Source organism: Nakaseomyces glabratus, chromosome K (assembly GCF_010111755.1).
Source record: "Nakaseomyces glabratus chromosome K, complete sequence".
NCBI lineage: Eukaryota > Fungi > Ascomycota > Saccharomycetes > Saccharomycetales > Saccharomycetaceae > Nakaseomyces > Nakaseomyces glabratus.
The window spans coordinates 546,148-558,265 of NC_088961.1; the positions used below are offsets into that span (position 1 = coordinate 546,148).

General features: G+C 37.6%; 6 protein-coding genes across 6 annotated transcripts; 3 read left to right on the forward strand and 3 right to left on the reverse strand.

The window, feature by feature from the left end:
* Positions 1–39: 39 nt before the first annotated feature.
* Positions 40–1,035, reverse strand: ATX2 (Mn(2+) transporter ATX2; the record flags this gene model as incomplete). Its single annotated transcript, XM_448468.1, has 1 exon — positions 40–1,035. The coding sequence occupies one exon, from the start codon at positions 1,033–1,035 to the stop codon at positions 40–42; it is 996 nt and encodes a 331-aa protein (XP_448468.1).
* Positions 1,036–1,340: 305 nt separating this feature from the next.
* DIA2 (DNA-binding SCF ubiquitin ligase subunit DIA2) lies at positions 1,341–3,473 on the forward strand (the record flags this gene model as incomplete). Its single annotated transcript, XM_448469.1, has 1 exon — positions 1,341–3,473. One exon carries the CDS (start codon positions 1,341–1,343, stop codon positions 3,471–3,473), a length of 2,133 nt encoding a protein of 710 aa, XP_448469.1.
* Positions 3,474–3,622: 149 nt separating this feature from the next.
* Positions 3,623–5,929, reverse strand: TGL5 (triacylglycerol lipase; the record flags this gene model as incomplete). Its single annotated transcript, XM_448470.1, has 1 exon — positions 3,623–5,929. One exon carries the CDS (start codon positions 5,927–5,929, stop codon positions 3,623–3,625), a length of 2,307 nt encoding a protein of 768 aa, XP_448470.1.
* Positions 5,930–6,601: 672 nt separating this feature from the next.
* On the forward strand, positions 6,602–7,894 carry WHI5 (transcriptional repressor WHI5; the record flags this gene model as incomplete). Its single annotated transcript, XM_448471.1, has 1 exon — positions 6,602–7,894. The coding sequence occupies one exon, from the start codon at positions 6,602–6,604 to the stop codon at positions 7,892–7,894; it is 1,293 nt and encodes a 430-aa protein (XP_448471.1).
* Positions 7,895–8,383: 489 nt separating this feature from the next.
* Positions 8,384–9,523, reverse strand: GVI51_K05511 (uncharacterized protein; the record flags this gene model as incomplete). The annotated part of the gene is made up of 1 exon (XM_448472.1): positions 8,384–9,523. One exon carries the CDS (start codon positions 9,521–9,523, stop codon positions 8,384–8,386), a length of 1,140 nt encoding a protein of 379 aa, XP_448472.1.
* Positions 9,524–10,949: 1,426 nt separating this feature from the next.
* Positions 10,950–12,116, forward strand: GVI51_K05533 (uncharacterized protein; the record flags this gene model as incomplete). Its single annotated transcript, XM_448473.1, has 1 exon — positions 10,950–12,116. The coding sequence occupies one exon, from the start codon at positions 10,950–10,952 to the stop codon at positions 12,114–12,116; it is 1,167 nt and encodes a 388-aa protein (XP_448473.1).
* Positions 12,117–12,118: the final 2 nt, after the last annotated feature.

Below are 12,118 nucleotides of genomic sequence, written 5' to 3' on the forward strand. Positions count from 1 at the left end.
CAAATCTAAGCGTTTGCAGTATTCTATTATCTAACCAATTCAATCATCTTTAACCATAAATGATATTAATGTCGGTATGAAAGCTCCTACCAGAATGTACAAAGATTCGTCATATTTTAAGAAATAAGAAGTCTTAGAATTTTGTTCCAAGACATCTACACTAATAGATTCTGTATCATTCGATGCTGCATTATATTCATCATTCACAAAAGTAGAAGGATCACTAGTTTGTTCGATGAAGTGATCATCTTCAGAGAAGGCTGTGAACGATGCATAAAGCAAACTTCCTCCACTCATTAACAGCAAATTACTACTAATATAATCCATTGTCGCAGACTGCCTCAAATTCAATAGTGAAAGTAGAATATAACCAACTGGTGTTGAGAGACTAAAGGCAAAAAGGTTTGTCATACACTCAGTCATGGGTAATCCCTGTTTCGTTAACATTAGTGCTGAAAGTGATAACACTGCCGGTATCTTGTGTATAGTAATTGCAATAAATACAACAATTAATAACCGCTGGTTGTTGGATGTTGTGCCTAAAGCCACACCATCTGAAATACCATGTATCACAAACGCTAATATCACATTATTTTTCAATACTCGGGCAACTACCACTCTAGGCTTTGTCAGTATTTCTTTTATCGAGTAATTTAAATTGCTTCTAAAAGCACTACTTGTTGGGAGGTCATTGCTTTCTTCAGGATTTTGAATTAGAAATGCATTTGTATTACTCATTATCGAATGTCCCAAACGGTCAAACAAATACACCCCAATGAAGCCTGCTAATAAATCGAAACCAACATTCCCACCTTCTTCTGTGCATGCCTTGATCCCTTCTGGAATGACTAACATAAACGCAGTCCCTAGTAGCATGCCAACACCAAACTGAGAGAAAACCTTCAGAAAGCCATTCTGAGTGTTACTGTAAGTCGAGTTTATGTTAATATAATAAAATGGCAGGCAGCCGATACTGAACGTAGCTACTAGCAACAATATTGCTAATAATATAACTGCAGCTATATTTATTCCCATTTGTAGCTATTACTCACAGAAGAAAAATACCCTCAGTGGCTTGAAATCAATCAATTGACCTTAACTATATACAAACTAACCATTTTCAAAGACACTACCAATAAAGTACAAGTCCATTCCGTTCAACTTTAACTAGACAGCCTTATTTAGCCAGATATTTTTGCAAAGATTAAAACGCGATGAGTTTAGCGATGAGCAACCACACACATACTTCAGAAGCTCAAAATAATGGCACATCGTGCAGATCGAAAAATATAATAGAAGACCTCTGAATGTACTGATTTCAAATTAAATATTAATGAAATATGCCTGATGAAGAGATTCTAAACAAAGCCATCGAGCTTGGTACAACCTATTTCAAAAGTGAAGATTATAGAAAAGCAAGAAGTTTATTCGAAAAGGCCCTAAAACTAGTTGATTCATACTCAAAAGACGAGATAAAGAAGCTCCGAGGAGAAATTTATCATGTTGATGAACTTCCAGATGAGCTGTATAAGAGAGTCAAATGTGAAAGGATTATAACACATCCTAAGCATGTAAAAATACTGGATAACTTATCGGCATGTTGGGAAAAACAAAATATACTGGATAACGCGTTGAAGTTGTCCCATAAAATGGTTAAGCTTGAGCCATTCAACATAAAAACGTATATTAGAAAAGGCCGAATATTAATGAAGTTGACTAAATATAGAGATGCCTATCATAATTTCAAAGAAGGTCTCACCAGAATACAATATGCATCACAAAAGTATGAACTTATACCAAGTAGAAAACTAATGAAATATTGTGAACAACAAAAGAATATTGTTAGGGATATGTTCCTAAATAAAAGTAAATCGTTAGACTTGGCAGGGACGAACGAAAAGAAACGTAAGCTGATAGACCCCATACTGGAACAAGTACAGTTGAAAAAACAGAAAGAGTCTGACGCTGAAGAGTACTTTAATATAAAAGAGATTGATTTCATTGAGAAGCTGCCTATTGAACTTACCCTGAAGATTCTCAGGAAAATTCGGCCAAGACAGTTGGCAGAATTAATGCTCGTGTGTCGAAAATGGAGAGAAGTAATATTACAAGCGCCAGCATTATTTGATGAGTTCTTATTTCAAAATATTACATTACGCCAAATGATTAAGTTTAATGCTTTTATTATGAAGTTGAGCAAGATTAATTTTTATATTAGTGGATCTAATATTTTGCATTTTAAAACTCTCAAAATTTCACCAAAATCACCCTCGGAGGAGTTTAAAATCACCAAAATATTATTAGAGAGTTCTTCAGAGATAATTAGATGCAACAGACTAATCATGGCAATACCTAATACAACAACTTCACATATTGCAAAAATGATACCCAAAAGTAACGAGTTCACGAAATCTATTAGGGAGCTCTCATTAATGTGTACACTCAGGGCGGATAAAAATTATGAACTAGATATTTTAGAAAGCTTTGAATACCTTACAAGGCTTGAGATTATGTTTCATAATTCTTTGGTACCTCTGAGCAGTTCCAATGAAGAAGTAACTGGTGTTGGCACCCAAAATGCTCATTGGACTAGAACCCTCAAATACTTTAGTGTAATTTGTGATACAAGAAAAGTGCCAACATTTCCATTTAAAAATATATTACAAAATAAGAACTTTCCATCTTTAAAAAAGCTTTGTATTAGCGGAGTTACAATGTCTTTGCAAGCTGATCAATTCGATTGGCTCACAAACACTCCTGCATTAAATGAACTTTGGCTAGAGAATAATAACAACGCGAAGCTATCTCATTTTTTTAGTACTATTAGAGATATTCACATTTGGGATGACTTGAAGAGGCTCACATTTCGTGAAAATAGAAATTATGACAAGGTATCTCTAGAGGCAAATAATAGAAGCTATTGCTACCTGTCTAATCTGAGATCTTTGGAGACACTTGATTTAATGGGTGGATCGATAACTGGTCTTGGATTAACAAGACTTTTCAGTTATTTTATGGATTGTAAAATCACCAAACTAAATTTGGGTGATTGCATGAATATTCAATTTACACTACTACCGCCATCGCATGCAATGGAAACAGCATTACAACCATCTTTTTTACTTTCATCATTACCAAACCTAAACAATTTACAGCTGCCTAAAATGGCAACTTTGGATGATGATGCAATAACTCTTTTCTCAAAATTTGCTCATCTTATGTCTTCAATGGATATACTTGATATATCTTTCAATCCATCGGTCACCGGAGTCTCTGTCTATTCATTTCTAAAAAACCTAAACACTTATAGAGAAAAAGCACTAGGTTTGCTTAATATTGATAACTGTAACAATATTTCACATATAACTGTTGGAACTATATTGGCTCAAGGGTTTGTCAACAAAGTTAGTTGTGTCTATGAGAGAGAACATTGGCACAACTTTGGAAGTAATTCTTTCAGATATATGGGCTGATGCCAATAAGACAAAATTTTGTTATATAGCAATAGTCATGTAAATAATCTCACTTAAATTAATGGGTTAAATTCTAATAGTCAATATATAACAGTAAAAAGAATTATTCTATACTATGCAAGAAATAACATCAATATTGTATGATAAAATCAATCTCTTTGTAAATAGTCAAAAACATTTCTATTACTACCAAATATCACACGATCTGAGGTTTTAATAGCTGGACTGATACGCATATTCTGATACTTTTTTGGTGAAGCCGACTTCGAGGTTTTAACCTGAAGTATTTCCATGGTTTTTGTTGCAGATCCAACGGAAAAGGAACAAGAGCCCACAGCATATCTTGAACGTACTCTAGTTGATGCTTCTGATTTCCTGTGATTTCTTCTTTTCTTTGGTATTGGCGCCAGGTATTTCTCTCTTGGAAACAATGGGTCATGGATTGTTGTGAAAGCATTCTCCCTTAACAATAATGTAGAGTTAGTAGGTTCATTCTCCATCAAATTATCATCTAGAACATTATTTTCCTCAAAAGTATCGTCGGTACTCTGGTTTGATAATTGCCTCTTTTTGGGATCATTAGAAAGCATCACCCTTTCCATAGCACCGTAAGAAATATTAGCAGGGATATCAGATGAGGATGATACGATTATTTGCTCTTTCAAATATGCAATTGCCTTGTCCAAAATAAACTCTTGTGTGCAGTTACTTTTTATTATTGGAATATTTGGCCAAGTTGCTCTGGCACCTAACGTCGTTTCTTTAAGCAAGAATTCTTGAGATGGATTGCTCAGGAGTTCATTCACACAAGATATCATGTCTAATTTAGGTAATATAGTGACATCGCCTGAATATTTTTGTGATATCACGGACCTTAACTTGTTACATAGAGTTTCTGCAATGCCAAGTTCAGACAAAATTTCCAAATAATGCACCAATTCATCGGAAAAGTAATTACAAAATCCGGTAATATGTTGCTTGACCCTTGCACTAGTCTCATTTTGCAATTCCCCACCTACACAAGACACCGATAGTTTTAGAAATGGGTAGACGTGAACATTAACTTGGCAAGCTATGATATGATCAATATTGAACATTTCTGACAGCCTAGAGATCGGCAAATCGTTATCCACAGACCCATCCATAAATTTTACAGATGTACTTCCACCCCAAACGGTACACTGGTTTGTAATTGGATCTTTCTCGTACAATGGGCACGTAGGAAACACGCCTGGAACAGAACAGGATGCACAAACAGCAGACCATATCAGTACATTTGGTGCAGTCAAGTTATTTAATAATCGGGGCTGTTCAAATATGCTTGCAGTTGAGACACTAATATTGAGAATCTTTCCAGTTCTATTATATGCTTCTCTGAAAGTTAAGTCGCCTAAAAAGCCTTTCATAGTTTTTATTAAATGCCTATTATCAAACCAGGTTCCATGCTTAAAAAAACGTGCCATCTGGACAAATACATTTTCTGTGGTCTCTAAATCGTCTTCATCTCTGAAAATTTTGAATCTCATACCAAGCACGCTTTCTAGTAAACTTGGTATCTCCTCAGTAGTATGAGTACAAAATATACTAGCAACAATAGCGCCTGCGCTAGTGCCACTGATTACTCTAGGAATTAGATCAGCCTCAAATAAAGCAGCCAGTACACCAATATGAAACATCCCAAATGTTGCCCCACCGCTCAACACCAGAGCTGATTTACCGATATTTCGCCTCGTCTGTTGCAGAATCCCCAACAAGTACTCATTTTCAAAGCCTGATTTAGATACAAGTTCTTCCACACATAGTTTAGACTCAGCTAAGTACGCTTCTATGAGCTTTTTTGTACCATGATTCGTGTGTCTATACAAGTTAACATTGCCCATATTCCCAAAGTTTCTTGTCCATGTCGTCCTGATATAATATAGTAATTCTGCATAATTCTTGTTCTCACGTAGTTCTTTCATCTTATGCGTCAGTGCGCGAACAGCTTGGTAATCATAAAGATCTGTCTCGTCATCAACTTTCCAATCAGCTTTACCTTGCAATTCATCCAATTGTAAACTGATAGCCTTCCAATCATCATATGACCTCGCTAATTGTCTATTCTTCTTCAACTCATATTCAATCTCCCACGTAGTCAGATCCTTGCCGGTTAACCACCGAAGAGTGCTATTCAATTTATCCAGCAGGGGCATTGGTATTTTAAGCCACTGGGAGTTCGCCAGCCGCTGGTTCAGCGCAGCCCGCTGCGCATAAACCATCTCAGAATAGCTAGGCGTGCTCTCACGGGAGTCAGGCACAGCCTCCTCCGTCTCAAACTCTAGCTTAGTGTGCTCCTCTTCACCTCCCTCTGTGTCGCTTCCTTCTCCTTCATGCAGTACTCGCCCATACTGCGCAACTTCATAGTATTTGTCTATGAGAAACTCCGTCACCGGCAGCGTACGTCTAGTCAGCACCATTTGTTCATCTGGTTCTACCTCCTTGAAATGATGGCTAACAATTGAGTTTTGTGCTTACCCATTATTCCCGCTTTTAAAAGCAATTTTTCAATTTTTCTTGTCTCTTGTGCCAATGAATGCACTTTGAAGAGCATGCCATTATTCCAAGAGTTATCAAAACAGATTTTATACATAAAAGGATATATATTGTAGATACAGCTAACTCTAACTCCATTACAGGGCTGTGCCTGCGATATCTAAGGAATGAGCTAGGTGTTGTCGCTATGCCCATTTCAAGACATCGCCCTTCGCATTAACAAATTAGTCTTGCCTGTGGATCAATTTGATAATGGCAGAGGTTTGTACAGGCAAGATTTATACCTGATTACTTTGCTATGCGTACTCGATATATGCTAATTGCATCGTCAATGGCTCTGGTGGGCTTCTTCTTAACCTTGGTTTGACACGTCTCTGGCAAATTGATGCCAGCACACGGATTTTGGGGGTCGGAAGTTTAAAAGTGTAAACAACAATATGAATAAAACTTGCAATAGGAGTCGTAGTCTTGCGGTTCTAGGAAACATAAAGAGCAGGTATATATATCAGAAGCATTTATAAAATCTCTGGGTTGTGAGAACAGTTATTAAGTTGCTGGGGAAAATCACTTGTGCATAGAAAGGACAGTAATACTGGATGGCAACAAGGAGCAGGGAATATACGGGAGCTGAAGGGCTCGGAGTGCGTGTGGGTGTAGAAGGCGACTCTGACGACGAGTCTATGGGTCGTGACGAGGATGTGCCGCGCGGTAGTCGTGTGACAGTGTTTGGTGAGGGCCGGGTTCCTGAGACGCCTTCGCCGCCTAGGAATTCATCTCATGCGAGGAGGTCATCTACGTCGCTGGGGTTTCTTGGGACACCAACACATCCAGGGCGGTATTTTGATGTGCCGAACTCCCCATCCAGTAATAAAGGGCGTAAAACCAGTATAAGCCATGAGAGTGGCAGTGGGAGGACAAGGCTACTCCCTCCAACCACGCCTAAATCCAGGCAAACGGAGGTGTTCATGTCTCCATCTCCGAAGCTGAGGTCGCCACAAGTATCAAAGGAGATAGAAAAAAAGCCGATAAAGGAAATATCTAACGAGTTAAAGACCAGGTTGAACTATGCGTTGATGAAGTTGCAGAATGGTTGGGTTGACAAATCACTCCCCGAATTGGAACATACACTTGCCACAGATAGAGGGGATGGTATTAATGAGATAGGCCAGGGTCAAAACTCTGGTGAGGTGTTTAGTAAATTGGATAATAACGATGCAGGTAAGGATTTCTTACAACAAAGAAGGAAATCAGGCTATGTTAATCAGTTTGCAGGGGATGACTCAAGTTCTGCCACATTTAAGTTTGAAGGTTTGAAAGGAAACACACAAAGCAATGATAAAGGCGGTGATGAGCGGGCTGGTACCAAAACTGCAATCAAAACTGAAAGCAATGAGATGTACTCAGAGGTTCAATCTGATAGTGACGAAAATAGTAATGATGAAGGGAACTCTGCACATTCTGCATTCTTGAAAGCACTTTCAAGTCCGAAGAAAAAACAGAAGTCTTCATCTTCAACTTCTTATCCTGTTTCACCTTTAAGATGGACATCTACCAGCAGGCCCAAGCCACTAACGTTAGATACCAATCTAGAGAATACCAAGAAGAACACCAAAGGACCACCATTAGAGGTAGAGGCAATAGAGACATTAATGTCGTTAGCTTCACCTAAGAAATCATCGGGTTCTCTGGATGAAGCATTAGCCAGCAATGACAGTGCTTCAGGAAGACCCGGCTCTGTTACAGGTAAAGGTGCTACACCGATATTTCTAAGAAATGATGTTCTGAGACAGAAAAATGCATCAAACGAAGGACAACTGAGACTTGGTAACAATGAGATACTAGCTGAAAAGAAGTCTGACGTTGAGACAGAAGTGGATGAATCCGACTAAAAATTCTACAGGCGAATGGCATCAGAAGCGAAATATAATGGTATATCCAACAGAAATTGATCCTTAATGTGTAATAAATTCATTGTTAAATATTAATAATTGTATTATTAAGAGCTGGTATATTTAAAATGGTAAATACTTAATAGTGTATTATTATTAAAGTAATCTCACAAATTATTCTAGAGTTTAATGGTGAGTTTCTTAAGTGCTAATATTTTCAGTTTCAAGACATTAAATAGTCATTTCTCGCTAAATTCTTATCTATCTTCCGTATATAAATTCAGATAATTGATATTTCAATTTTTATTTACTCTTGATTGGTTTTGCTTTGCACTTGTTCCACTATTTTTAATGTGCAGTCTAAGTGCTGTGATTATACATACATTCAGTATAATATAATAGTTTTTCTATTGATATCAGAGATTCTATATAAATGTATCTTCAATTTTCCAGTTATGTTTATATTCTTGAATAATGATCCAGAACTTATTATTTGTATTCATTCTCCAATTCTTGTAATGCTTGTGATAGATCATCGATCAAATCTTTTGCAGATTCACAGCCAACAGACACTCTCATTAGTTTTTGATCAATTTTATCGTCAGATAGCGCTCTCCATTCAATTAGGGACTCAATGCCACCCAAGGATGTTGCATGATGAAAGTACTTTAATTTGTCAGGGAATTTCTTACATTGTTCTTCAGATTTCAAACAAAATGAAAAGACAGAATTGTAGCCGCCAACCAGCTGATCCTTAACAAAAGCATCGCTTTGAATGGAGGAGTGATAAATGTCTCCCAAGACATTGGGATATTTCTCTTTATTATCGTTCAGATATTTAACAATTTTAACCACATTTTCGGATTGTTTCATAATTCTCATTTCATAAGTTCTCAAAGATCTCATTAATAAATAACTTTCTAAGTTGCCAATCATACTGCCAAGATTTATTCTATCTTCTTTCAATGCTCTACTAATCTCCTTGTCTTTGGTGACTAAGATGCCTCCAAGCAAGTCAGAATGTCCTCCAAAGTATTTGGTAGCAGAATGCATGATCATATCAGCTCCTAGGTCCCAAGCGTATTGTAAAGGTGGAGGAGCAAATGTAGAGTCAATGATGACAATAGCACCTTTTGAGTGGGCAAGATCAGCAAGCTTCTTTACATCAATTACGGTACCAAACGGGTTAACAGGAGACTCCAAGTGTACAACATCTCCTTTCTTGGCAAACTCCGCGATGTCTTCTAGAGTCCTTTGTTGAACATTAAAATTTCTGGTAAACATATCACTGATACAGTGCACACCATGGTAACATTGTCCGAGAAACACTTGCTTTGGGTTGTAGTGCATCATTGCTGCAAAGAAAGCAGCCAACCCTGAGGCGTATAAAACGGCATGGCCTTCTAAAATGTCAGAAAATATTGTTTCCAACCGAGTGCAGTTAGGATGACCCTCCCTAGAGTAGACAGGGGCCTCATCCATAAAATCGAAGTTCTCTCTTTGTGCCCAAGGAATCAAGTCTTCTTCAGCGTAACGATAAGTGGTCGAGACATTGATTGGTGGAGCGACATCAGAAACTCTGTTGTGCTTGTCATCATCATGGATCAATTTGGTAGCTAGTTCAACCATTGTCTTGTTGTTTTAGTGATGTTATGATACTGAATATCTTGCTGATCTGATGTAAGAAATAAACAACAGTTTTGCAAACGTTCTATCTTTTAATTGTGACAAATTGTTGCTTATATACCTTTGGATCTTGAATCTGATGCATGCTGCTTACTGTGCATACTGTTGAAGATCCCCGATATTCTTTGAAGTTCTTAGCGATGGGCTGAGTCAGAGGTTCCTTCTGTGAAAAAAATCGCTCTCCGCGGGGGAAATCGCAAAAAGTATGGGAGCTGTCAAACAATTGCCTGTAACAATGTGCCAAAATCCAATTGACTGCACCGTTTTTAGAAGTAATGAAATGATCTGTTACATCTTAAGTCCTGAAAAGTGGCAATAATTGCACCAAGTTGCATCAAGTTGCACCAAGTTGCATCAAAGCTGTCATTTGACAACTTCGCAAGCAAACTATTGGCTTGTAGTTCATTATGATAGACAACCATTTTGACGCAACCGAATAAAAGTGTATCCTCGGAATATTAAATATAAATAGCTGCCAAATCGAGCTATTCTTCGTTACATATTTGCTATGTTATATCGGAAAATTAATAGATATTGGCGGATGTTTTAGGCGAAGAAGGTCCCGCATATGCACCATCCAGGGTCCTTCCAACGATTTTCTCGAGGAATTCTTATTATTTTTCCGAACTCGTCATTACATCCGTACTGGATACTCTGAGAAACAATGGGGATGAGGTGGGGCAGAGTAAAGAAACCCGCATTGTTGCTACTTGGGAATGCGGGGCAAAGTCCTCGAACAGCTAAGACGGGGGGGAGGCGAGGGGGGGAGTCATCATGTATACATGATTGTGTATAGAAGTTTAAGAGATGGAGAAAGACGTACGAGGAGAAGTTGAAATACAGTACCCTTTAAACTGATGGTAACTAGACAATGCCAGAGCTTTAGGGTTGGCAAATGCCTATTGCTACTGGACCCTCTCTATGATCAACTCCCACTTCTTATAATGACGTCTTGGTAACTGTAGAACATTGATTGGATTGGATTGCCATATGATTGCTAACCTGTTCCTATCAGTTTGGGCAATTGTAAAGGAGATTCTGAGTTGCGTTGTGGATGAGCTATACCAAGCAAATCTAAAATGAGGGGTGGTTTCCACTGATCCACGAGGAAATAAAACATCGGTTTTTAGCCCTAATATTCTCCGTTCAGGAGAAATATAAATAGATGGATATAATTTTGTATCTTTCAGTGTGATGTAAATAAAATTCTAGTATACTATTATCCGAGATAAGAGGAATAAGTTTTACACGTATCTAAAAGAATAAGAATAAACTAAAGCATTCAAAACTGTCGACGTATCTCTCTTTAAAGACTCTGAAATTACACATTTCAAAAGCAAAGGTATTCAGTTTCATAATAAAAAGAACAATGGGTGTTTCAGTGAAAGGTGCTCCTAACTTGGACTATTTTACACCAGAGCAACCAATTCTAGGGAAGTTTATAAAGTACAAAGAAGATGAAGATGGATCAAGTGAGAGAGATCCCCCAAAGTTGTTCAAGCCCTTGAAGATTAGGGCACTAGAGATACCCAATAGAATAGGTGTCTCTCCAATGTGTACTTATTCCACAAATAATTATATGCCAACTGATTTCCATCTAATGCATTACGGCTCTTTAGCAACTAGAGGGCCTGGTATCATTATAGTAGAATGTTCTGCCGTTTCTGAAGGAACTGCCGTTACAGTAAATGATATGGGAATATGGAACAAAGAACAAGCTTCTGAACATTTTTCTAAAATTGTTAAGTTTGCACATTCGCAAAATGTTATAGTAGGTTGCCAGCTTGGTCAGTTTATGAGAAAGGTGGTTCAGAATGTAGATGAAGATAACAAGGCGCACAATGTGGAGGTTGGGAAAGAAGCGCATGATCTTTCCACTGAAGAAATTAAGACTATTGTAGAGCAGTGGGGTACCGCAGCTAAATTAGCAGTTGAAGTAGCAAAGTATGACTTCATTGAAATTCAAGCTGGAAAAGGGCACATTACTAATGAGTTCTTCTCAAGACTAACAAATAAAAGAAAAGATGAATATGGGGGAAGTTTTGAGAATAGAATTAGAATATTACTAGAAATAATAGATAACGTTAGAAAAAATATTCCGGAAGATACGCCCCTGTTTATTAGGTTGAAGGCCTGTGATAACTTAGATCATCCTGATGCTTGGAGCACAGACGAAACCATAAAATTATCATTTGAACTGGCTAAACATGGGGTAGATGTCCTAGATATAGCTGGAAGAGGTTTACGAATCGGTCCCAAGTCCGAAAAAGAAAATAAGATTATATTTCTGCAACAATTAAAGGAGGCTCACAAAGGCAAAACTAATCTTTTAATTGCTTCATCTGGTGTGATATCCACTGCTGATTATGCCTCCGAGCTTTTAGATAAAGAGGCACAAGATATAATTCTTGTTGGTCGTCCATTTTTGAAAAATCCAAATCTTGTGTCATTTTGGGCAGATGACGTGAATATTACTGTAACAAATGCAGTACAGTATTCATGGGGATTTTACCCAACAAAGAGTCACTTAAGTTGACT